Genomic DNA, 27073 nt, shown 5'->3' with positions numbered 1-27073 from the left:
TTCTTTGCAGCATGACGGCAGTATAATTGATATACGGATCTAAGTCAGTACGTACTAAATTGGGGTTGATTTATACAGAATGAATCCAGGATGTAGAGTGAGCGATAGACCTTTTTTTTTTTTATAGTGAAATTACTAAATTTGAACTCTAAAAACACTGGATCATATATAATAATGCAGAAAGAACAACAAGTGCAAACATTTTAATTATTAAAATCCTAGCTATTAACTTAACTGTTATTGTCAAACAGAAATAAGTTTTTTAATTTTCTTTCGTTAATGTTGGTTGTTTTTTTTTTTTTTTATATAATAGCAGATTTAGAGAAGTGGGTAGTCACATACTTTAGTTACTTAGGTTATTTTGGGCTTTATAGTGCTTTTCGCATCCATCAGTGCATGTTCCCGTCATCGTGGTTCTCCTTTTATAACTGAACTAATAGTTTGACTGCAGTTCTTTTGTGCTTTTATCCTGTGCCTTTTTTGCCAGTTTGTAATATGCCTCTTTTTGCTTCCATTTTCTATACCCAACTTTACAAAATGTGTGGCCCCAGAGACGAGCGTTCTTTTTATTGATGCTGGGAGGCTGCACTCATACTATAATTTTACAAGGGTGGGATGATGGCTTCTGAGATGTTTCATATCGTGAGCAATAAGAAAACTGAACTTGATTTAGTCAAGGGGCCCCCAGGCACTTCTATACTTCATGGGTAACGTCCTAAGGGAAAATGTTTTTTTTTTGTTTTTTTTAGAATTGACTTGTTTGTACTGTTCCCTAATAGATCAGTCCATTAAAATATAAGTGTAATCTTTATGAAAATTCTACAGTATGTTTATGCCGATGTGATTATCTTTCTTTTTTTTGTTTTCAGGTTACCTTCTCTTCTCGCATACCAGTAGCTTTTCCGTCAGGAGATGCTAGCTCGCTTAGCAAAAACATAATGATGTATGCTTGTACTACCTCTGCCAAGGAAGCTGCTTCTGCTTTTCTGCAGAAAACCATGATGGCAAGTGACATAACTGTAAATGCTTTGAATGCGCTTTCAAATGGAACCAGTATGGCGTCAACTGTCATGATGGTTTCCAAGCATATTGATGGCTCGTTGAATCAATGGGCTGTGACCTTTGCAAATAAGTCTGCCTTTTCGTCAGTGCTCACCGTCTCCCACAAATTTCGATATTGTGGCCACAGATTCCACTTGAATGATTTGGCTTGTCATTCTGTACTTCCTTTGCTGTTGACCTCCTCTCACCATAATGTGCTGGTAACTCCAGACTCTGATGGCAATCCATGGGAGGTAGAACGTTGTAGTAAAGTAGTGGATCCTGTGAAGGATTTAAAAGGTTTCTCCAAGCAACATTTTAGGAATGCAGCTACTCAAACTTTTCATGATCCAAATGCAATTTACAGTGAACTTATATTATGGAGAGTTGATCCAATTGGACCCTTATCATACAGTGGGGGAGTTTCTGAACTAGCCCGCATCAACTCTCTTCGTACTTCTGCCTTTTGTAATGTGGCATGGCTTCCAACACTTATACCAAGTTACTGTTTAGGTGAGTGTTTTGAAATGTTTATTGTGATTTATTTTGTACTTGCATGACTTCTATTAAATACATATTTAAATTATACATGAGCTGAATGCAAGTTATTGTGGGGCTCTAATAGCAATGATCCAGTGTGTCATATCAGGCGATCCAGAAATTCTATACTTGGCCATCTCCTTAGCTCCTGAAAGTGTTCTGTATCGCACTATAGTGATGGAATTAAGCCCATATTGAACAAGCTTTGGAGAAGTAAATATAATATGGTGAGTCTGTTAATAAACAAGAAAATTACCCAACCGAGTACACTGTTCTATAGTTTTTACTGCTGTCTGTTTTGTCAAAAATTTTAGTGAATTATGAGATTAAAGGAGACGTTCACATTAATATATAAGGGCACTAGAGAAATCCCCTGACATTGCTTTGTGAAACTGTCAGCAGATTACAGGTTCTGTTTATGAAATCCGGTCTATGGCGTAAGTCATAGTGTTACCTAATTTATTTGTACAGATCTACCAAAGTTAAGTTTTAGATATACTGTTAACCTTAAAGAGGCTCTGTCACCACATTATAAGTGCCCTATCTCCTACATAATGGGATCACCGCTGTAATGTAGATAACAGCAGTGGTTTTTATTTTGAAAGACTATCAATTTTGAGCAAGTTATGAGCAGTTTTAGATTTATGCTATTTAGTTTCTTAATGGACAACTGGGCGTGTTTTTACTAAATGGGCGTTGTACAGAGGAGTGTATGACGCTGACCAATCAGTGACTAATCAGCATCATACACTTCTCATTGTTCCTGCCCATTGTTACAGTGTGATTGTGCAGTGAAAGAAGATGGGCTGGAACAATGAGAAGTGTATGACGCTGATTGGTCACTGATTGGTCAGCGTCATACACTCCTCTGTACAACACCCAGTTGGTCAAAAGTAAAAACACGCCCAGTTGTCCATTAAGAAACTAATTAGCATAAATCTAAAATTGCTCATAACTTACTCAAAAATGATCGTTTTTCAAAATAAAAACCACTGTTCTCTACATTACAGCGCCGATCAGATTATGTAGGAGATAGGCCACTTATAATGTGGTGACAGAGCCTCTTTAAAGACATTTTCTGTCTCCTAAAAATAACCATTAAAAGGCTCCAAATGAGTATGAATGACAAACTGTAATACACCCATTTAGATTCCACTTTGCTCCTGTGCCATCAGTGCCATGGTCATTCGTATCCTTAGCGCAATGATGTTGTATACAACAAGTATAAACATATTACAAATCAAGATGAACAAAAGCAAATAAAGGCCTATATGTAGTGAAAAAGATGCAGATATTATTTGGATAGCTTATTAAATTTAAAATGTATGGTAATTTAAAACCACTTGTACCAAATAATAATAGACATTTTATATAGCGCCAACATTCCACAGAGCACTACAATTGGGGAAGTAATACAAGTAAAATGACAAATAATAAAAACAAATGAACTAATGATACAAATGTAGATCTTTCCCTGCCCGTAAGAGCTTACAATCTAAATTAGAGTCGCCCAATAGGTGTTCATGGTGCAAATTTTTTTCAGAGGACCAGCCCCTTGTGTTGGAAAAGAGTTGCATGAACCATTTATCCCAGTATTTGAGCCAACGCGGATATAAATCGCAGAGTGATGCGACAAGTGTAGTTGAGGGCAGAATGGAGTGAAGATATTTGTGACAAGGTTGAGTTGTGTTTGAGCCAAAGACTACATTTGTGTGACATAAGCCTCCTTGAAGATTTGAGATTTTAATGCACACATAAACTGGAAATGTTAGGAGGAAGTCTGATAGTCCAGGGCAGTGAGTTCCTTAGAATTGGGTGCAGCACGTGAGGAGTCCTGCAGAAAATAGTGAGAGGCTATAATTATGGAAGGATGCGAGTTGTAGGTAATTGATTAAGCGAAGAGCATGAGTGGATTGGAAAATAAAGATGAGAGCAGGGTGCAGCATTTTGAAAAACCTTTGTAGACTAGAAGAGTTCTGAATCGAATTCTACAATAAACAGATAACTTCGTGTAATGAGTGACAGAGAGCAGAGGCAGTATAACTGCTAGACCAAAAGATCAACCTGACTGCTGCGTTCATGTTGGATTGAAGTGGAGCCACTCTGTTTGGTGGAATGCGAGGCCAATTTTGGCCGGTGCAACGAGTGACTATCAACGAGACAGCTCGTTGATCAGCGCTCATTTGCTCCAGTCACAAGGAGCTATGGATGGGGACGAGTGCTCGATACTGCAATCGCTCGTCCCCATACAATATTATCATGTCGGCAGCGCGTCGCTCTGTTTACACAGGCAGATGTGCTGCCGACAACGTTCATATTTTTACTCATTTAAAACGATACGATCAGCCGATGATAATGCGTTTGCTGATCGCTTCTCTGTTTACACAGGGCAATTATAGGCAACGAGCGTTCTATGAACAACCGTTTGCGCCATAATTGGCCTTTACACCAGGGAGAAATTATTATGGCCTGGATTCGTTTTCTTGTCAGTGGTGAGGTATGCAAAATAGCTCTTCTCCTGAATGCAGAAAATTGTCTCTCTAGTGCCACCGACAGGTGACAACCCAGTAGTCCATGTCCGACCGACCGTTAATAGAGCCTTGAAACATTGCAGAGGTTAATAGCCAAGCCAGAGAAATGGTTTGGCTATTAACTCGAGTCCTGTTTTCATCCTACTGAAGAAGAGCTATTTTGCATGCCTTTTTACAAGGAAGCATTGGCGTTAAGAATCCCTATCAGCTGAGTCTCTTCAAGGAGAATCAGTACCTTCCAAGAGTGGTGAGGGTGGGACAAATATTGATCAGTAGTGTCTAGTCATTAGAGCATAAAAAAGACACCTGCCATGAAGTGGTTAATTTGTCCATATGCAAACAAGCCTTTAAAAGACCAACCAGAACCTCCCGATTCCATATTCTGATACAATATGTGCTGGTAAAGCATCTTTGTTGTGAATTGGTTTACGAGAAGTTTTCATGCCAAACCGAAGTGGTTTTTAAGAGCCCATTAATAGTCTGTCTGGATCCCAGGGTTAAGACACCATGTCCTATAAATTATACGCCAATCCTTTTTATTTTTCAGGCACGTATTGTAATTCAGCTAGTGCCTGCTTTGTAGCCTCTGATGGGACGCATTTAAGGCTGTATCAGGCAGTGGTCGATGCACGAAAGTTACTTGATGAACTCTCAGATCCTGAATCATCCGTAAGTTGTATATTGTTGTGTGTTCTGTATAAGGAAATTCTGATAATTTGTTCCAACCCTTGTTTATAACCATATCTTACATAAATACATAGAAACAAATCTTTTATAAATACACACTATCATTCCTTTTATTAATACACATAACTATACCTTTTATAAAAATAGACAGCCATATCATGTCTCAATTCAAGTCTATGAAAGCCTTGATGCGAGTCTCATTGACTTGCATTGAAAGATTGACCTCCGGTTCCTACAGCAGACGCTGTAGAATTTGGACAGTCAGAATGGAGATCACATGACACATGGTGGTCAAGAACGGAGCATTGCATTTAATAAAAAAAATTAAATGGCTAAAAAGTTATAAACCCATCAGAGCATCTATTGACAACTGGACCAAATGCCGCTTTCCATCTCGAGTTGGTGGACCAGGGATCCCCTGGACGATGACGAGCACCTTCTTAGGCTTTGTCCCTAATGTTTTTGAATTTGACAGCTATATCATTTGTGTCTTTAAAAGATTCTAATTTGCACTCCCTAAAGTGAAGTTTGTACTTGTCAATGCTGCAGTTTAACTCCCCAGTAGATAAAATATGAACTAATAGTTTCATTTATTCCAGAAGTGAATGATTTTTCTTATGGGTTTTCTTTTTTTCGTTTTAAATTGAACTCTGAATGTATTTGTTATGTACAGTAATAGTTTTAGCTGGCCATACACTAGAGATCTTTGATGACGGTAAAGGCAGATTTAGACCATTTTCTGACTGAGACCTTTTTGTGACAATCACTAGCGTAACATACGTCGACCGAAGGCAGATATCTATTGAGCCGTTAATCTACCATATTTAAAAAAAATTTGTGCAGTTGTTCATTCCAAAGGATAGTTTTCTATCCCATCCATAGAAACAGAGACCAGGCCACAGATCAAGGCTGGGATTGTTTGGCCTATTTGTCATTTTAATTTGTGGCGTCGTCCTGAACAACAACCCTCTCCACTCTTCTGGTAGATGGCATTTGAAGTTACCCTTAGCACCAGACAGGGAAATGCTGTGCTTGATGTTATGCTTTAATTCTGAATGTATTATTACAGATTCTATAGAATGTTCTATTTGATTATTTTAGAAACTGATTGGTGAAGTGTTTAACATTGTCAGCCAACAGTCAACAGCACGTCCTGGCTGCATCATTGAGCTTGATGCAATAACTAGTAAGGTAAGTAGTTCTGTCAATTTTACGCTTTGCCTGTAAACTATTTGTATTTGTGATATGGCAAGCTTGGTGGTGTTGTGTGTTTTTTTATTTTTATTTTTTTCTGAAAAATGAAAAGTTGTAACGTGTAAATACATATTAATAGTGATCTAAAGATGCTTATACACATTAGCCAAATGTTGTGGAAATTATTTGATTACGATCATAATGCACATTCGTCGCTTGGAATAATACCATAAAAAAATCGTTCCAGCCGACTGATAAAATCAAGTCAGCTGCGTTCGAAACTTTCATCTGGGTATTGGAAACCGTTGAAAGTATATAGGTCGCTCGTGCGAAACCGGCACGATCGTCCAGCAATGCCAAATCACAGACTGGGAGTAGGCGGTGTGAACTTCAACGGGTGTTGCTTGAATTGACGAAAGTTTGTTCTTTTGAAGTAGGAAATAAACTGTTAGGGTATGTTCACACGCTAGCTGGCTTTTACGGATGAAATGACAGCCTGTTTTCAGAAGAAAACAGCTGCGTCGTTTCAGCCGTAAATGCTCCTCCTCGTAATATACGAGGCGTCTGTGACGCTCGTATATCTTGAGCTGCTCTTCCTTGAGTTCAATGAAGAACGTCTCAAATTACGTTGCAAAGAAGTGCCCTGCACTTCTTTGCCAAGGCAGTCAATTTACGCGTCGTCGTTTGACAGCTGTCAAACGACGACGCGTAAATTACAGGTCGTCTGCACAGTACGTCGGCAAACTTATTCAAATGAATGGGCAGATGTTTGCCGACGTATTGTAGCCCTATTTTCAGACGTAAAACGAGGCATAATACGCCTCGTTTACGTCTGAAAATAGGTCATGTGAACCCAGCCTTAGAAACTTTCCCAGAGCAGATCTGCGTTTCAGGAGTACAGAGGTTATAGTTCAAGAACAAATGTTTGTGTGGTACAACCTGCCAATGGGAGTGGAAATCGGTGTCGCTTTGATTACATCACTTCCAGCCATGCATCGGCCATTATTCTGTTGTTTCATCGGACGTTTATGGGCACATTTGATGACTAACGGCCAATATAATCTAAAATGTGCATTGACGAATCTGTGTATTGAGACCTTTAAAGTGTAGCTAGAAACCTTTTAAAGTTTTGCATGCTCTATGGTATATAAATGTATTATGTGATTTATTATAAACATTGTCTAGCTTGTAGATTCTACTCCTAACACCTCTTGCACACGACCGAGTTCGGGCCGTGAAAAACGGTCCGTGTGTCAGCCGCATTTCCCGGCCTGACCGTGGTTTAGGTGGAAGGGACTCCTGGCATCCTAGACATTTATGATGCTAGGAGTCCCTGTCTCCCCACAGAACTGCTGTTCCATACTGAACAAAATCATACAGTACGGAACAGCAGTTCCACGGGAAGGCAGGGACTCCTAGCATCGTAAAATGTCTATTATGCCAGGAGTCCCGTTTACCTGTACCGTGGTCGGGCCGGAAATCCAGCCGACACTGACTGTTTTTCACGGCCCGAACTCGGTCGTGTGCAAGAGGTGTTACATTGTTTTGCTTTTTAGGCTCTACATACTATAAATGTTTTATTTTCTAGTAGTGATTGAGATACATATCCTTTTAATAAAATTCACAGTGTGGATCACGGACTCAGCTGCTTCACGTGTTCCAAGAAGACTTTATTTTGGGATACAAGCCGCACAAAGATGATGTGAAAACTAAGGAACCTGAGGTTTTCTTTCAACCGTCGCAAGGTATGAGCTTGAAATCAGGTACTGATTTTACATTTTTTTTTATCATTCTCTAGAAAAAAAACAAGCCTTTTGTTTTCCATTTTACAATTTTTAAGCGTGATTGTGCATTAGGACTTACAGTATATTGTATAATTACATGCATTTATTTTTCTTTATTAGTTTTTTGTTTTCTTTAGTTGCTTAAAGGGGTTTTCCAATGAGGGACATTTATGACATATCCACAGGATATGTCATAAAAGTCAGCTAGATTCGGGTCCCACCTCTGGGACCCGCACCCATCTCTAGAACGGGGTCCCCTAAACCCCGTTCTAGCTTTTTGTGCTCACACGGACTCCCGGCCACTTCCTGATCACAAGGTCAGGAGTTACGGAAAACAGCGTAACTGGCTGAGCTACGTTATTTCCGTAACTTCCATAGTAGTAAGTGACCGTTACGGATGCAACGTAGCATGCGAGCTATGCAGTTTCCGTAACTACTATTCAGCTCTATGGGAGTTACGGAAACGGCATATCAGACATTTATGACATATCTGATGGATATGTCATGTCTCTGATGGGAAAACCCCTTTAAAGAAACGTGTAGTATTTAATTTTTTGGTTCATTAATAAATGTAAGTCTATAGAAGGGAAATCATTTTTTGTTTTTATGTTGTAGTTTATTATTTTTTTAAACTTTCCATTTCCTGTACAGACAGGGTGCTTTGTGGCTGCTGCACTGAATAGGATTTAATTGACACAGAAATTTTATAGATTAATACAATTTCCAGAAAGTGATAAAGTATAGTCCCCTACCCAGAGACAAGGGATTGGCAGGGTAATGAAAACAAAGCCTTATCAGTGTGTACAGTGTTGCCGTTCTGCCATATCTAGGCCTCAGGCAGTACATTAGAGCTGTCATTAAGTCCCCTCCCTCTTCCTGACCCGTTCCTAGTCTGCACAGCTGAAAAGTGAGCTGTAGAAAACTAGAATAGTCAGCCTATTGTGTGTGTTCTCTAGTGTCCAGCGTGAAAACTAAAATAATTCAAGATAGTCACATTAAAAAAACAAAACCACTACAGCTCCCAGTGACCCCAGGGGTGATACAGGAACTTTTCTTTGTTTTCACCCCTCTTACTAATTACAAAGGATATGTGCTCTGTCACATTTAGAGGTCTTTATTTATTTATATCTTTATCTAGATTGTATATATTTTAGGTCTTTTCAGTTCCGATGATTTTATGAAGATATGTGCATATAGACCTACACCTAAGTGCAGGTATGAACTCTGCACATTTTAAACTTTTTATTTTTAGGAGGTGTTTTGCATCTCCGGCTCTTTGGCCACTTTTTGCCACAAACATGTCTTTTATGCATTTTATTTATACAACGTTCCACTTTGCAAAACTGCATGAAGGCTCCTAAAGTGTAATGTACTGGGTGGAATTTTCACAATGTGCCAGATGTCTACGTTCTTAAAATATAGAGGTATAAGGAGAATGGAGGTATAATAATATATATATTTTTTTTATAATTAAGGTTTTATTTGTGTGTGTCAAAATTGTGAAAATCGTTGCAGCAGCAAAGGGGTTGCATATTTGGTTATTGATTTGCTTGTTTGCAACCGTGCATTGTTTTATGTCTATGATCTGGTTTCAAAAAGTACCGTTTATGTCTGGGAATAAAAGATTCCTTGGATACAATGGGGCAGATTTACTAATGAAAATGCGCCACATTTATAAAGTGTTTTAGAAGTTTTTATGTGACTCGTCAGACAAGGGACGTGGCTTAGCGGAAAAAGGGAGGTGTGCTTAAGGATGCCATCAATGTGAAGGTAAAACGTTGACTACACGTTTTTATATTTACTCTGAGTGCTGCCTCCTTCCTTTGAGTTTTCAGCAGAAATACATGTGGCCTAAAGGGGTTATCCAGTACTGCTGCCGACGTCATTGTCCATATATGGACAGTGACAATGATGTGGGCAGAAGTTGTGGCATCCCCAGGCAGAGCATCAGCTGATGCTCTGCTTGGGGACTCCAGCGATAGGAAACCCCTGAATTTACCAAATAAGGATGTCGGGAGCAGTGTCGAGTCCCAAGCAAAGCGCTATTTGATGCTCTGCTCGGGACTCAAGCAATAGGCAATGTGACAGCCTCTTGCGGTCATGTTCACGAATAGCTCAGGAAGCAAAAGCTCAGTCACATGGGGCTGTGTCGGAGCGTCATCGTTATTAGAAAAGCTCCAGCACTTCTTGAATAATTCACGAGGTTTGAACTGCACCATTTAGCACAGAATTTTTTATTAAAGTATATTAGTAAGTTACTTAGTTTCACATAAATACATTATTGCAATGCAATTTTTGGTCCCCGGATAACCCCTTTCAAAATGCCCCAAATTGTGCCAAAATTTAGTCACAAAAAAAGTAGTCTGAAGTAAGTCAACCAAGAGGTGTTCTGACGTTAGACAGAAGTGTCCAAAGATGCGCCAGATTTATCATCCAGTAAGAGCCACCGTGATAAATTTGCCGCATCTAGTCAAATTAAAAATGTTAGTGTCAGGGCCGGTTCACATCAGCGTTCACTTTCCGTTGAGTCGACTGCGCTATTGATTCCGTCAAAAAACGGAAACCTGCCGGAACGGTGACAAACTGAAACCATTAGCAATGTTTTCGTCACCATTGATATCAATGGGGATGCAAACGGAAGCTAAGGTTTCCGTTTGACTTTCCGTCGCGGGGTTCCACGACGGAAACCTCAGACAGAACCCCTCAACGGAAAGCCAACGCTGATGTGAACTGGCCCTTCGCTTTATTCATACGAGCGTATCAGATTCACATGCGTGAATATGGTCTGTTATGCATCAGAGTGCTTTGCAAGTGGCATGCGTTAGTCACACACTCGCAAAGCACTTTTTTTTTTTATTATTTTCAATTTAATTGATGGGCAAATCACGCACCGCACACGGATGTGCATAGGACATGCGGTGAGTTTTACGCAACGGACATAAGCTGCGTGAAAACTCCATGCGTGAATGGCCCCATTGAAATGAATGGGTCCGTGTGCTGCGTGTGATTTCCCTGCGCAGCACACGGACGTTATTCACGTTCGTCTGAATGAGCCCTTAGTAAATCTGTACCAATGTTTTGAGCCAGAAAAATAAAGTATTTGAGGTTTGTAGTTTTGTGTTTCACAAGTTTGTTTGTATGGTTAATGATGTACATACGATTCATTGTTTGCAGGTTATCGACCACCTCCCTTTTCTGAAAAATTCTTTCTAGTTGTAATAGAAAAAGATGGCAAAAACCGTTCAATTCTAAATATGTGGCATCTTCATTTGAAGTCTGTGCAAGCCTGTGTTGGTAAGTGTCTGCTTGTTTTTGTAATGTTCTTCTTTTTTTGTTTTATTTCAAAAATAAAAAAATCTTATTGTGTTTTGTGTTTGATATATATACTGCTGAATGAAGTGAAGTCAGGTTTACTTGAATGTGGCTAAGCTGCAGTGCCAAGCACAGTTGGAGATACAGATTCTCCACTGGGTCTGGATGAAAAGGGGACTTTAACAACTGCAGTGGTTATTTGTTTCAGTAGAATTTTTTTCGTACTGTATACCTTTTTTTTATTCTTGTTTTAAAGCAAAGCCTGCAGACACAACTCCATCAGAAAACTTTCTTACCATACCTGGGCAAGTCGCTGCTGAGTCTTCTCCAGAAACATCTCCTGGGGCAATCCCCATAACCCGCTCTGCATCAATTGCTAATCTTCAGACAGCCAGTGAATTGATTCTGAGCTCCAAGCTAGTGTATAGCCATCCACTAGATATCCCAGATGGTGTAGAAGTAATAAGAGCGACGCCTTCGGCAGGTGAGTGTCCATGGTTTTTGTTTTTAGTCCCGTATGCTAGGGAAAAAAACATTTCTAAAAAAATCTTGTGACTTTTTTTTACATTTTTTAAATAAGTAGTTTTTTTTTTAAAGTCTGTAAGCACTCAACCAGTGGGTTGGATATATGGTATATGGACACCAGCCGACTGTTAGTTTTCATATAATTCTATTCATGAAATTGTATAAAAAAAAAAAGTATGTTTTTGTTTTTTAAAGGGTCTTCTGTTTTCTCCCATCAGGCCATCTTAGTTCTTCGTCAATTTACCCAGTGTGCCTTGCACCATACCTAGTAGTTACTACATGCTCAGACGACAAAGTGCGATTTTGGAGATGTAGTGTGCAAACGATTGAAGAGCATGACGGCAGCGAAGAAAACTATAGCTACTGCTGGAAGGAATGGTCTTTAATGAATGAAGGACGTGATGAGAACAGCAGTACAGTCAGTGTAGCGGGAAAACCGGTAGCAGTAAGCTGTTCTTACACTGGAAGACTTGCTGTGGCATACAAGCAGCTTATTCAGCATAATGGCTTTGTTTCCAAAGAATTTTCTATGCATGTATGTCTCTTTGAATGTGAATCCACTGGCGGATCCGAATGGGTTTTAGAACAAACTATACATCTTGATGACTTAATAAGAGTTGGCACCATGCTTGACGCTCATGTGAGCGTAGATAGTAATTTATTTGTATACTCAAAATCCGATGTGTTTCTAAATCGAGACAAGCATCTCATGCCGAACATTAAACATTTGGTACACTTGGATTGGGTATCAAAAGAAGATGGCTCACATATACTTACTGTTGGTGTTGGATCCAATATTTTCATGTATGGACGATTGTCAGGCATTGTTACAGATCAGACAAACATCAAAGATGGGATTGCTGTCATCAATTTACCACTAGGTGGTAGTATAAAACAGGGCATAAAATCCAAATGGGTCTTGCTCAGATCAATTGATCTGGTGTCTTCAGTAGATGGTACACCTTCATTGCCAGTATCTTTGTCTTGGGTTAGAGATGGCATATTAGTGGTTGGGATGGATTGTGAAATGCATGTCTATGCTCAATGGAAACACAATGTGAAGTTAGGTGATGCCGACATCTCCGCTTCTGAAGGTAATACCGCACAGTCAGAACAAACTCATATGATTTCTAAGAAAACCAGTGTAATTGATGGAGCAGCTATTTTCGAAGATGTTTTTGGCAGCCCAACTGTTATTCAAGATGGTGGTCTTTTTGAGGCTGCCCATGTACTTTCTCCAACTCTTCCTCAGTATCACCCAACTCAGTTGCTTGAACTCATGGACTTGGGAAAAGTTAGACGAGCAAAAGCCATCCTTTCACATTTAGTGAAATGCGTTGCAGGGGAGGTTGCAATTGTAAAGGATTTAGATGCTGGAGATGAAGCTGCTCCAAAGCGCCACCTCTCACGGACTATTAGTGTAAGTGGCAGCACTGCAAAGGACATGATTATCACTGGAAAGGATGGGACTCGAGAATACACTGAGATTGACTCCATTCCTCCACTGCCACTTTATGCACTATTATCTGCTGATCAAGATGTAGCCTACACTGCTCTGGAAGAATCAACGAAAATATCTCAAACCTCGAAACGTAGTTTTGATCATAAAACTGATGACCAGTATTCTGATTTATTTCAGATACAAAATGTGACCACTGATGATTTTATAGGCTTTGAAACTGAAAAAAGAGAAGGCAGATCAAAAGTTATCAATCTGTCTCAATATGGGCCGACCTACTTTGGCCGTGAGCATGCCAGTGTACTTTCAAGCCATCTCATGCATTCCAGCTTACCTGGCCTGACCCGGTTAGAACAGATGTTTCTAGTGGCTCTAGCGGACACGGTGGCAACAACCAGCACAGAGCTTGGGGAAAGCAGAGATAACAGCTACACAGGTAACAATTACCAACATCATGCATTAGTGTAACAATCTAGTAGAACAAAAGTAAGAAATTAGTTCTCATCATATTTTTTTTTTTTTTTAGGCTTTTACAAAAATCAAGACCGATAATGCTATCTTGATAAGCTAAACAGGCCTGACCTATTTCTTATTTTGCTAACGTTGGCACCACTACATAAACCACATTGTCATAAGGCTCTGTTTTAGTCACATTTGGCCTATATAGTAGAGGTTTACTATTTTATTTTTTTTAATGTTTTTTTGTTTTTTTTTGGGGAGGGAATAGAAGTCTAAACACCTGTGGTCAGTGCGACATCTCTTGTTCTTAGACTGTTTGAAAGAAACCATTATGGGTCTTTTTTATGTTGTCTTATAAAAATAAAAACAGCGGTGGGTGAATGTAAGGGGAATAGCAATAATAATGTAATATTACTTGTACTTTCTAGTATCCAGGCACCAACAAACAAGAGTACAATTTTTAGTTGTTTTTGGAAAAAACCATTAAAAGTAACATGCAAAGTAATTAATAAAGAAAGGTACTAAATAGATGGAAATACTAGCTACGTATTTATTTTTATGTCTTGGACTTTCACTAAAAAGATAGGACCTGCTTTGTCCTGTGAACCAACATGTACTATAAGTGCAAGTTCCCTATATTAATGTCACCGCATGAGTGTATGTAACATTTAGCAATTTTGTATCACTTTTTTTTGTGTTTATAGGAGGAGACAACCTTGATGAATGTGGCTTGAGGTACATATTGGCTATGAGGTTGCACACCTGTCTTTTAACGTCCCTTCCTCCATTGTATCGGCTTCAACTGCTCCACCAAGGTACCGTGTTTTTCTTCCTATTAAACAGAGGGTACTAGAATAGCTCACTCTATTCAAAACACCAGAAGGTTCATCTCCGTTTGTGGACAGAGACTTGTAAATTATTGGTTTATGCTCCTCTAGCAATATCCATCCAATACCACTGTTGTATTGCATAGATTCCCTATATTCGTATACAACCATGTATTTCCATTTACCTACAGCTTTTCCAGGCTTATTATTCCCCATCAATGCAGGATATAAAAAGCACTGCTTCATGTAGTAAAGCTTTGGAGTACCATCACAGAGATTAGGGTAAAAAAAAAAAAAAAAGACTTACTGTTCTAACAGCGTTCACTCCCATCATATATCCAAAAAAAGAAGTTAATCCTGAAGGCCTGTATAGGAAATAACTCCCTCTGTTGGTTAGCATCAGTAAGTAGTGTGGCAAGGCACATCAACCAACCGGTAGATATGCCTGCTACAGGCTTAAAGGGTTGCCCAGTTTAAGGGCTTTTTTTTTATACCGGCTACCTATCCACAGGATAGGTTATCAGTTGGTGTCCGACACCTGGCCTCCGCACCGATCAGCTGCCTCCATGTGCCGGAAGCTATGCAGCGGTCGTGCTGGAAGCAGAAGGCTCCGACCACTGTATAATAGTGTATATAAAACCAGCCCCCAAACTGGACAACACCTTTAAGCTAGAGGGGGATCCTAGGATTGGCGGCAACAAGCTGATTGAGATTTTTGGACGGTGGAGTGAGGTGCATGGGCACTGAGGGCAAAAGTTAAACCTCGAGCTTTTACCGGATTATCAGTTTTAGTCCTACTTACCCCAGTCTTTCATGTTACCCTGTAATAATTTCTTCCTTTTTATAGTCCTGTCTTATTGACTTTTTTGTTAGTCGGTTTTATGGTGACCAGTTTTTTTTGGTGCTTCTTTATTTACTGGATGTGTTGACAGATTTCACTTATTTTGTAGGGCTATCCACATGTCATTTTGCATGGGCATTTCATTCAGAGGCTGAGGAAGAGTTAATCAACATGATCCCAGCCATTCAGAGGGGTGATCCGCAGTGGTCTGAACTGAGAGCAATGGGAATTGGTTGGTGGGTGAGGAATATCAACACACTCCGCAGATGCATAGAAAAGGTAATGACCTATTAATGAAATGACCTGTGCTTTATGTATTGAAAGCTTTTTGTCTTAAACTGCAGTGCAATGTTTTTCAAATAAAGCTTTTTCTAATTCCTTTTATAATAACTTCAAGATCCCCTATTGATGTATGAAGGTTGAAAGGCTTTTACCTGTAACATCAATTTACTAGAGTAGGGGTATTGGCTTAGGGGAAAACTGTCAAAAGCTGAAGTTTCCATTGGTATTGTTCTTTAGAGAGTCACTTCAGGCTCTCTTATGAATATTTTTTACTCCCACTGTTTGCTGTGCACCCCGAATATGATTGTGATGTTGCTTAGCAACAGACTGTGTAGTGGGTAACTACCAAGTTGCTGTGGAGATCAGTGGTGTCATTGGGGCTGCTTGCATGTATTGATCACATGCGATCAGCACCATAAGACCTAGCGGATAAAGCTGGTGCCATGCACTGTAAGCACATATTCTGTATAATGATTCTGCAGAATGCCCCTGGCGCATCATGAAGGGACAATTTGTCTCTGCTGACGGTGTAATTCACTAATGTATTTGGAAAAGGACAATTCCTGCAAATCCGTAAGTGCACTACACTACATGTTTCTATTTGGGTTTATAAAACAACCTTTATCTGCTACACAATAGAAAACTGCTGGAGAGGAGCGATCACCCAGTTCACCATTAATGTTTTATTTTCAGCTCAGCCAAACAACATGATTCTATGTATGGAGCAGGAGTGAGTATCTGCTGGACACCTCCTGATTGGGAATGTATCCCCCATATTTTTTACGAATTAAAACCAGTTAGTGAAACAAAAATGTTTATTTATTTTTTTCTAATCTGTTTTTATTTTTGAGTGTAGATTTTCTTATTCTATTTTCGGTAAATGATTATGATGGCAGTTATCTTGCCTGAGCTGCTGTAAACAGCATTTAGAGATATACTTTACATCAACCATAGGAATTCATAGTGTGGAACAGACCCATTGACTTCTACGGGAGAATGTTCTAGGCATGTTCTGTGACCTGTGCAGAGGCCATTGTGTAGGAAGGGGAGCTGGGTCCATCACCTATTGCCAATGGTGGATTCTGTGTTATTTATATATAGGTGTTACTTTCCATTGTAATCCTGCCTGTGATAATAATGAGATGACTGCAGAGAAGTGATCTCTACCGAACAGGAAGTGTCGGTCTATTGTGAGGCTCAGTGGCCAGAGTGAAAACTGCAAGATTTTAGGATTATTTTTTAATATAGATAATGATGTAGAAAATGTACAAAAAAACCACTAACCATTCTTAAATATGTTTAATGTGAAAACTTGATAGAAATCTATGATAGGCTGCTTTCATTTTATTTTTCTTATGATGGGTCGGTCTCACTCTCTCCTTATCATAGTTGTAAACGTCTACATGGGTGGCCAGCCCAATAATACAAAACTATTTGGGAATTATGGATTGATTTACTTTGATCTCATGTATTTGATTTGTATGTATCTGTTTAGGTTGCTAAAGCATCTTTTCAAAGAAAAAACGATCCATTAGATGCTGCAATTTTTTACCTGGCAATGAAGAAGAAGGCTGTTCTTTGGGGTTTATTCAGGCAAGTACTGTATAATAGAATTGTACATAAAAATAAAACATTAGAAATCTAAATACTTTTTGTTTTCTCTAGTGAAGTGCTTCATAGCATTTTTGAGAGAAATATTACTTGTAAGATTTAAAAAAAAAAAAAATTAAAATGATTTGCTTTACAAGATGTAATTCCACACTGACATCTATTTTTTTGGCATGCATGCATTGAATGTTACTATCCTAAGTAATCATCATAAATAATGGAAAGCAGGGACCATATTCTTTCTGTATGAGGATATGATAAGTCACTATGTAATATAATTATTGTGCAAGGGTCCTGGCCAATGTATTAAAGATGTTCTCCCAGACTAACCGTGTAGCTCGTGTCTCAAAGATCTGCTCTCTAGGACCAGCTGTATAAAAAATATTGTAATGTTGGCATATTCCCTTCCATAAACTGAAAACAAACTTTTTAGAACTGGAAAACCAAATTGATTCATATGATGCTTCATCAGTGGTATTGTATAAAGGTTGGTGGCTGAATTCTATGTGGGCTTCATTAGAAACTTCATAAATGCAAACTGAATTATTTGAGGAATGTGAAAAAAATGCGAAGTATCAAACAATAAAAGTTTGGCAAGTTAATTCTAGGGACCTGCATAAGCACAAGATTTACCTTTTTTTTGGGGGGGGGGGGGGGGGGGTTCTCTGCTTCAGTATTGTCTTCACATGTCTATATTATTCTCACCTTAATCCCAAAATGTTGTTTTCCTGTGTTCTTGTATAATCTAAAGTGGTTAATAAATGAATCCTGTTGCTTTGTTTTAGGGATCGGTGGGGGGGCTCAGTGCTTGGACCCCCACCGATCAAAATTTATGACGTGTCAAATGTTTTTTAAAAGTTTAGTTACAGTAAAGCAGTGATTGTATTTGACTTTTTTTTTTTTTTTTTTTATATAAAATTAGTTTTTCCGTCTTTAATAGCGCAAGCAACTTCAAATTCCATTCTGAAACTTTTCTTGCAGGTCACAGCACGATGAGAAAATGACACAATTTTTTAGCCATAATTTTAAGGAGGATCGCTGGAGAAAAGCAGCCCTAAAGAATGCATTTTCCTTGCTTGGCAAGCAGCGTTTTGAGCAGTCTGCAGCTTTCTTTTTGCTAGCTGGTTCACTAAAGGATGCTATTGAGGTATACAAGGATCGTTCACCATTGTTTCATCATTGTTATGGGTATCTTTTACTACTAATTTTTTTATTTATTTTTCAAACGGGAACTCTGCTAAGATGACTGTTTTAGTAAATTATTTTATTCCTCATGAAATAAAAATCCTGAGCATCTGTTCTTAAAATCGCCATTTTGCCATTCCTCTGTCATTACTCCTAGAAATGTATGAATTAGAATAAAATGTGTACCGGCACTCCAGAAATCACACAAATAGAGATAAGCAAAAGTTATATATTTGGTAGTTGTGCACAAACAAATATACAACCAAAATCGCTGTATCAATATCTAAATATGTAAAATAAAAGGAGGTTGATTATTTCGCAGTTAAAGGGGTTGTCCACCTTCTGATAACTGATGACCTTTCCTCGGATAGGTCATCAGTATGTCATCGATGCGGGTCCGACACCTGGACCCCGCACTAATAAGCCGCTCCTTTGGCCTGCGGGCACCGGATGTTGTGGCACATAATGCTATGTACGGAGCCCGGAAGCAGTTGGCTCCGTACATAGCCTAGCTGCCGTGCTGCAGGTCTGCTCCTATTGACTTGAATAGGAGCAGAGCTGCAGTACTGCGGCTCGGCCGCTATTCCATGGCCGGAGCTAACTGCTTCCGGCTTGTACGTCCAGTGCACGGAGGCACAGGACCAGCTCATCTGTGCGGGGCCCGGGTGTCAGAGCCCCACAGATCGTGTACTGATGACCTATCCTGGAAAGGTCATCAGTTGTTCAAAGCTGGAAAAGCCCTTTAAAGTATTTTTATGCCGCAAGGACCCTGTGGTGGACATTGTTTTAATTTTGTGGACCAGGATTTATATATAAGAGCTGCTATTTTTGTCTTTTTTTATGTATATCCATTTTAGTATCTATTGATTTGCTATTAAGTTTTCTTTTAATATGCGATGACATTTATTTTATATTTGCATATATAAATAGATTCATCCACTTTGATCAGATAATTTGTTTGAGCACAACTACCAAATCTATACCTTTGCTTACCTCTATTTTCATGGTGTCTAGAGCACTGGTATACATTTTATTCTAATTCTACTTGAATCCATTGTTTACCCTTTCACCTATGACAGCACCCCTGGAGAGACATCTCATTCTCTAGACAGAAAGCCAGAGGATATAAAAAAGGACACACCTCTACACACACCCAGTCGGGTTTACTGTCCTCCGGATGGGATTGCCCTGTTAGAAAAAATAGCACTTCTTCCTGGGTTGCAGACCCCAGGCATGTTCTTACCTTTCTCCCTAGGGGTACTCTGGATGGTGTAAGTCTCCTCTGGAGGGAGCAGCCTTAAGTTTGGGGACGGTTACTCCCTCCTTTCCCGGTCCATCACTTCCCTCCATGGAGGTGGTTTTAGGTCCCACGAGGTGAGACCTTCCTCTGGTGGGAGAGTGGTTCTCCCAGGATCATACTCTGTACCCTGGTGGGGCCGGTATACATGCCCAGCGTTTGCGGCTTCCGGCGCACTCTGTGCAAAACCTTCGGTCACGACGACGCGTCACTTCCGGCGGGGTTACGTGTCCTACGCTCCAGGAAGCGTTTATTCCGGCAACCCTGGTGGGGAGGAGGTGCTCCAGGTATCCGGAGCAGAGGACCTCCCCAGCCAATCCAATGCCTATTTAGGCCTGAACAATATGGAGCCTCAGTCTCCAGCATCTCCTCCCATTATGGAAACGCCAGGAGAAGCAGCAGGACGCGCTGACTTCTCGGATACCACAAGATCCTCCAGTCCGGTACTTGAAGAGCGGGCAGGACGTATATAGGGTATGACAAAAAAAACAACCTCTCTTTGCTAATACTGTCCTTCTCTTGTACATATGTTTAGGCAAGGGAAGGTCCTAGAACGAAACTGGATAAAACCCGTAACAAGGAATGTGGAGTTTGTAATAAAAAACTAGCAGCCTCTTATGATAAAAGAGTTTGCCAGAATTGCTTAGATAAGATCATCACTGAAGAATCTACAAATCGTGAGAGCAGAAGTTAGGAACTCCCTAAAGTCCCTAAAGAAAAAGTAGGATATACCGTCCACCTCTTCCAGTCGGGTAGATTTATCCGATTCCTCTGCTGAAGAGTATTTTCAGCTAGAGGAAAAAGGAGAGCTGAGCTCTTCAGATAATACCTCTGGGGAGGGGGGGATTTGTTCTTAGCAGAAGATGTAGATCAGCTCCTTAAAACCATAAGAGCAACTATGAATATGGACGACCCCAAAGAACCTCGTTCTGTCCAGGACATAATGTTTTGAAGGCTAGAAAACAGAAGTTTTCCCATCCCTAAGAATGTATTAAGTCTCATCAAAAGGGAATGGAAAAATCCAGATAGGAAAGTTGGTATTCCCAAATTTCTTAAGAGGAAATATCCCTTTGAAGAAGAGGTCTGCAGGGACTGGGATAATACCCCTAGACTTGATGCCCCAAGTGGCAAAAAAAAAAGGGGTTATAATTCAAGTCCCAAGTGCAGAAACAGGCCAAGGCTTTTATACTACTCTCTTCCTGGTGAAGAAGCCAGAACGGAAATACAGGGTAATAATAAATCTAAAATAACTGAATTCTTATTTGACCTACAAAAAAATTTGCAGAGTGCATTCCATCAACCATAAATCTCCTCTCCAAAGACTGTGTGATGGCATCACTAGATCTGGAGGATGCATATTCTCATGTACCAATATGCAGTCCTCACCAAAAATATCTAAGGGTAGCAGTGACACCCAACAGTTATTTGTTTCACCTACAGTACAGAGTCCTCCCCTTTGGCATTTCACAAGACACAAGGGTGTTTTCAAAATTAATAGCGAAAATTACATAATACATCAGGACGAGGGAAATCCTCCTGATTCCCTACCTGGATGACTTCCTAATGGTGGCAGAAACAACTCAGACCCTGATTCAACAGATAGAAAGAAATAATTTGTTCTATCTTAACGAACTTCGGATGGAACCTAAATCTGAAGAAATCAAAATGGATTCCCTCAAACAGGTGTGTCTTTCTAGGGATTCTTCTAGACTCCTCCAGGCAGATGTCCTTCCTTCCAGAAGGGAAGTTCAATCCCCTGATACAGAGTCTCCGAAATCTATTTAACCCATACAACCTCTTTCAGGAAAGCTGTGTCCGTTCTGGGCATCATGACTTCATGCATTCCAGCAGTATTATGGGCTTCGTTCAGATCCAGGGTTCTACAATGGGACATTCTAGATCAGTGGGACAAGAGCAATCTCTCCCTAGATCAATCCCTCCACATTTCATCCGCAGCCAGGCTGTCTCTCAGATGGTGGTTAAACAGGGAGAACCTCAAGAGGGGCATTCCATGGATAACAACCCCTACTCTCAATATAACTATGGACACAAGTCCATGGGGTTTGGGAGCTCATTACAGCTCCTTTTTTCTCCAGGGTCAGTGGGACCACCAGACCGCACAGAGGTCCTCCAACTTCAGGGAACTGGCAGCAGTTTTTCAGACTATGAAAAACTCTATACCAGCAATTTCAGGTCAGAATTTAAAATTATATTCAGACAACACAACGACAGTGGCTTATATAAATCATCAGGGGGGATAAGATCATTTCCACTGATGGCTTTATCTTCCCAGATATTTTTTCTGGCAGAGCGCCACCTGTTGACCCTCTCAGCTGTCCAGCTGAAGGGAGGGGACAACCAGGTAGCAGACATTCTAAGCCGGAAAAAGTTACACCAGTCAGAATGGGCTCTAAATAGAGAAATATTTCAGAGGATTGTAAACAAATGGGGGGGGGGGTCGCTCAATAGACAGGTTTGCGTCCAGAGAAAACTGGAAGGTCAGTAGATTCTTCTCCCTGGATCCATCAGACTACCCAACAACAATAGATTGACATTTTCCCAGTGTTGGAGTCAAGAAAGGGGTTATGCCCCCCCCCCCCCCATGTCTTCATAGGCTTCAATAATTCTATATATTCTATAAGGCTTCAATAATTCTAATAGCCCCCTTCTGGCAAAAGAGACCATGGTTCACATGTTTAAGGAGAATGACCATACCAGATCTCCTATACCAGGGCCCAGTAATGCACCCTGAAATTCAAAAACTTCATCTGACAGCCTGGAAACTGAAAGGGTAATCCTTAGACATAGAGGGTTCTCGGAGTCTGTAATTTCCACTCTGCTAGCAAGCAGGAAACAGGTAGCCTCAGAAATATATCTAAGCCTGGAAAGCATTTACGAGCAGGATTAAATAAAATCCACAAGCCTAACACCTTAAAGGTTCAGATATCCGCATTAAGTTCCTTCTTTGATTTCAGATTAGCGGAACACCCCTGGGTCAGGAGATTCCTGGCAGCCTCTTCTAGGCTTAAAACCCAGATTAGATCCTTAATTCCTCCGTGGGACTAAATATCCTTCTCCAGGTTATCACAAATTCACAGTTCGAACCACTAGACTCTATAACCCTAAAGATGCTGACACTCAAAATGACGTTCTTGTTAGCCATTACGTCGGCCCGTAGGGTAAGTGAGATACAGGCCCTTTCTGTCTTTCCCCCATATACCCTACTATTTGATGATAGTCATTTTGAAGACATTACCGGGTTTTCTTCCTAAGGTGGTCTCTCCATTTCATCTAGACCAAGAGATTATTCTCCCCTCCTTTTGTGATTTCCCCTAAAAATTAGAGGGAGCAGCAGTTTAACTGCCTGGACGTAAAAAGATGCCTACCTGAAAATCACTAAAGATTTAAGAACCCCCAGAATATGTGTTTATTCAGTTCCAGGGTCCTAAAAAGGGTTCAGCAGCCAGTAGGTCCACTATAGCTAGATGGATTAAACAGGCCATACATTTAGCTTATGTAAATCAGAATCTCCAGCCTCCAGGGTTCTTCAGAGCTCACTCCACCAGGGCTGTGTCCACTTCCTGGGATGAGAGAGCAGAAGCATCCCTAGACAGATATGCAAGGCTGCTACATGGAGCTCTGCTCACACCTTCCTCAAGCATTACTGATTACAACTGCATACAGCCTCTGACTCGGCCTTTGGTAGAAAGGTACTACAAGCTGTGGTCCCACCCTAAATATTAACTGCTATTGTACATCTCCAGGGGTGCTGTCATAGGTGAAAGAGTAAAAGATTGATTACTTACCGGTAATCTGTTTTTCATGAACCTATGACAGCACCCCTCTCTTACCCTCCCTATTCTTCGATCATATATAGTCCTCATAAACTCTAAAATTGTCACACGAATACAAAGTGATTCCTTGTAAATACTGTATATATGAAGGTGTGAGGTAATTCCACTTGGGTGGCGCAAAAAAAACAAAAACTAAACATTCTCATCCTGAGTTCTTCCTAATACTGTGTGTGTGGCGAGGTGTGTCCTGTTTTATATCCCCAGTCTCTCCAGGGGTGCTGTCATAGGTTCATGAAAACCGATTACCGGTAAGTAATCCTTGGGCTATAGGAAACTTACCAGCGCATTTGACCCCACAACCAGTATTGTGTGACTGGTGAGCTACCCTTTATTCTATTGTTTTTTCTTGTGCCTAATGTATGAATTAATTAACAGCTGGGTGTTAAAATTCCATTTGGCAATATGGTGTGTCCCTACACAGTCTGACTTGGTCAGCACTGATTCGACAAGGTGAGAGTGTGTAGGGACATGGCCCATTGAGGGGAATGGTAACATCCAGTTGTAAATTGGTTCATACGTTTCCAGGAGGAATAACCGAGGAATGCCAGTCCAGAAAGTTCTAACAATAGGTACTCCAGAATTGTATTATTATGGGGCATACAAGTATTGACTAAAGCAAGTCGGGAGAACCGACAGATCCTCTTTATTCCAGCAGGTGCATTCGCAGAATGGTTTCCAGCTCAAATTTCTTTGTTTTTAGGTCTGTTTGGAAAAAATGGAAGACATTCAGCTGGCACTGGTTATTGCTCGGTTGTATGAGTCAGAGTATGAAACCTCTCCTACATATGAGTCTCTCCTCTATGAAAGAGTACTAGGATGTCAGAAGGATGGCACAGGGTTCTGCTGTTCAAAGCTGCATCCCGACCCTTTTCTTCGAAGTATTGCTTACTGGATAATGAAAGATTACACTAAGGCATTGGATACTTTATTAGAGCAAACCCCAAAGGAAGATGATGAAGTCCCTGGTAAGTGTATTCCCCTTTTAGCAACCATTTTGTGCGTTTTTAGTTTGTAAATGTTGCTACTGATCCATTTTACTGTTGTGTTATAATCCACAAAATAAAAATAAAATCTAGATCTTCCTTGTATGTAGATAACATTTGATTTAATATATAACAGAACAAAATATTATAAAACTGAGTTTATGTATATTAATTTCTTAATCGAGTGTATTTGTATATGTTTATTTAAAGAGAGAGCTACAAATGAGTTTAACTTTTTTTTTTTTTTTTTTTTAGTTCTTGTCAAGTCATGCAATCCTGTTGTGTTCAGTTTTTACAACTACCTTCGTACTCACCCTCTTCTAATACGCCGTCGTTTCGCTATTCCAGAAGCTACCCTCGCTACTGTTGGCTTAAAGACAGACAAAAACTATGTGGATGAAATAAATCTTATAGAAAGAAAACTGTTTTTTACCACTGCAAATGCTCACTTTAAAGTAGGGTGCCCAGTTCTTGCTTTAGAAGTTTTGTCTAAGATTCCAAAGCTTAGTAAATCAATGGTTAATAATGAAGATCTGCTAAGTGTGGGATCTGTTGGACCAGACATTTTGCAATTCACAGTAAAAACAAGTCACTTGGAGGAAGGGAGTGAGTCAGGATGGTTCACCCCAGCAGCAGCATCATCTGCAAAACAGTCGAATTTCGAAGACTCTGTTAATGACTTTGACTGGGGTTCTCCACTTATTACAATTGAGGATGAGCCACTTCAGCTGGATTGGGAGCAGGATAAAGAGAGTGACAAAGATGATGAGGGTTTGGTGTTGAAGAGTTTAAATTTGGAGCAAAAGGCTCAAAGTCCAAAAGATGTTAGTTCTGAAACACCAACCATAGACAGTTCCATACCTACTGGGAATGAAGTTGACGTCATTGCAGAACAACTAAAATTTAGAGCATGCTTGAAGATTCTTATGACGGAATTGAGGACGTTGGCTACGGGGCATGAAGTGGATGGTGGAAAACTGAGGTTCCAGCTGTATAACTGGCTGGAAAAAGAGATTGCTGCAATGCACAAAATATTCAACCATGAAGCTGACAGCAAAGACTTCACAATTGAAACTCCTCCTCCCGTAGATATGTTGGACAGCCAGGATTTTCCAGATAAATCCGATATAGGGTCCTATGAACGACATCAAATTGAACGCCGCAGGCTGCAAGCTAAGCGAGAGCATGCTGAAAAACGGAAATGGTGGTTGCAAAAGAACCAGGCTCTACTTCGAGTCTTCCTGAGCTACTGCAGCTTACATGGTGCACAGGGTGGCGGCTTGGCCTCTGTAAGGATGGAGCTCAAGTTCTTATTACAAGAGTCTCAGCAGGTAATAAACATAGCGCTATGTGTTTGTGTGTGCGTTTCAGTATTTTAGGACTCATTATTAAAGGGTTCCACGATGCATTGAAATATCGATACTATTTCGATGCCATGCACTCTCAAACAGTTCGATACTAAGCTGTGCGGCCGCACAGCTTAGTATTACAACACATGAATGTAGTAAGGGCCAATGCACACGGCCATACCCATAATCACCAGGCGTGTTTACGGACACGGCCGTGTGCAGGGGGCCTTAGAGCGGGGCTGCGGCCGTGTAATACAGCCATTGTCTTGCTCCTGACAAGTGTGCGCGGTCAGCGTGATGTGATGTGGCCGGCCCTGCTCTAATGAGCACTGCAGAACACATGTCTTCAGTGCCGGCGCTCATTAATGCAGCACTGGCCGCATCACCTCATGCGGACTGCGCGTGCGCACTTGCTGTCAGGAGCGGGGCAATGGCTGTATTACACAGTCACCGCTCCGCTCTAACGGCGGAGATCAGAGAAACCTCTGATCTCCACCGCTATTCCCTTGAATGCTGCAATCCAAGCTAAACGCAGCATTCAAGGAGAAAATGAGAAGGGGAATTCCCCTTGGATCGCGTCACAGGGAATCCAGGTGACACAATCGAGGGACATACCATATTTGGGCAGACAGCCCAGGGTCCATTGAAGGACCCCAGGGCTGTCTGACCATATTTCCTGTTAGGGTATACTTAGGTATGTCCTAACAACTGCCTGTGTACTATCCGTACACAGGCTAATGTACTGACATATAGATATAGATACATGCCAATACATTAAAGTTTAAAAATAACAAAGTTAAAAAAAATTTAAGTAATGTTAAATAAAATTAAAATATTTTACAAAAATACACACATTTCTTACAATGAACTAAAATAAAAGTCTCAATACATAAAATATACACATTCGGTTTCATCGCGACCGTAATAACCTGCACAACAAATATATAGCGTCATTTATTATATTTACGCTGTAAAAAACGAAAATAGAAAAAACTTCTTCTTTCTTTCACTTATTAATGTGAGACACGAGGTGTTATGAATTTAATACTTCACATTAATAGTAATTAACCCCATCCTGTACCTCACACATTAACCCAATGTTGTCCATTATGACTGCGAGAAATATGATGGGCTTGGGCTTAACTACTAGTAATGTGAGGCACATGGAGGTTCAAAATTCATTACACCACATGCCTCACATCAGAAAATGGAATTACTTTTTTTTCATTATTATTGGCAAATTATAGTTTTGGTATCGTGGCAACTCTACGTTATTAGCACGATTACAAGATCATATCATTTTCATCCAATCAGA

General features: G+C 40.2%; 1 protein-coding gene across 5 annotated transcripts in view; it reads left to right on the top strand.

Moving 5' to 3' along the window:
• DMXL2 (Dmx like 2) overlaps positions 1–27073 on the top strand; it is a 153426-nt gene that overhangs the window by 55958 nt on the left and 70395 nt on the right. For 3 of the 5 annotated variants that reach the window (XM_075858007.1, XM_075858010.1, XM_075858006.1), the window contains exons 12-24: positions 870–1554; positions 4660–4781; positions 5901–5990; positions 7621–7756; positions 10952–11071; positions 11346–11573; positions 11833–13509; positions 14237–14347; positions 15310–15479; positions 16978–17075; positions 18072–18237; positions 24127–24391; positions 24665–25740. In XM_075858007.1, the coding sequence (XP_075714122.1) occupies positions 870–1554; positions 4660–4781; positions 5901–5990; positions 7621–7756; positions 10952–11071; positions 11346–11573; positions 11833–13509; positions 14237–14347; positions 15310–15479; positions 16978–17075; positions 18072–18237; positions 24127–24391; positions 24665–25740 (4944 nt within the window). The remainder of the gene's footprint in view (positions 1–869; positions 1555–4659; positions 4782–5900; positions 5991–7620; positions 7757–10951; positions 11072–11345; positions 11574–11832; positions 13510–14236; positions 14348–15309; positions 15480–16977; positions 17076–18071; positions 18238–24126; positions 24392–24664; positions 25741–27073) is intronic. The other 2 variants (XM_075858011.1, XM_075858009.1) reach the window with 1 other exon arrangement.

This window comes from Rhinoderma darwinii, chromosome 3 (assembly GCF_050947455.1).
Source record: "Rhinoderma darwinii isolate aRhiDar2 chromosome 3, aRhiDar2.hap1, whole genome shotgun sequence".
In the NCBI taxonomy this organism is placed as follows: domain Eukaryota; kingdom Metazoa; phylum Chordata; class Amphibia; order Anura; family Rhinodermatidae; genus Rhinoderma; species Rhinoderma darwinii.
The sequence above is the reverse complement of the archived record's forward strand: the minus strand, read 5'-3'. Positions and strand labels throughout refer to the sequence as shown.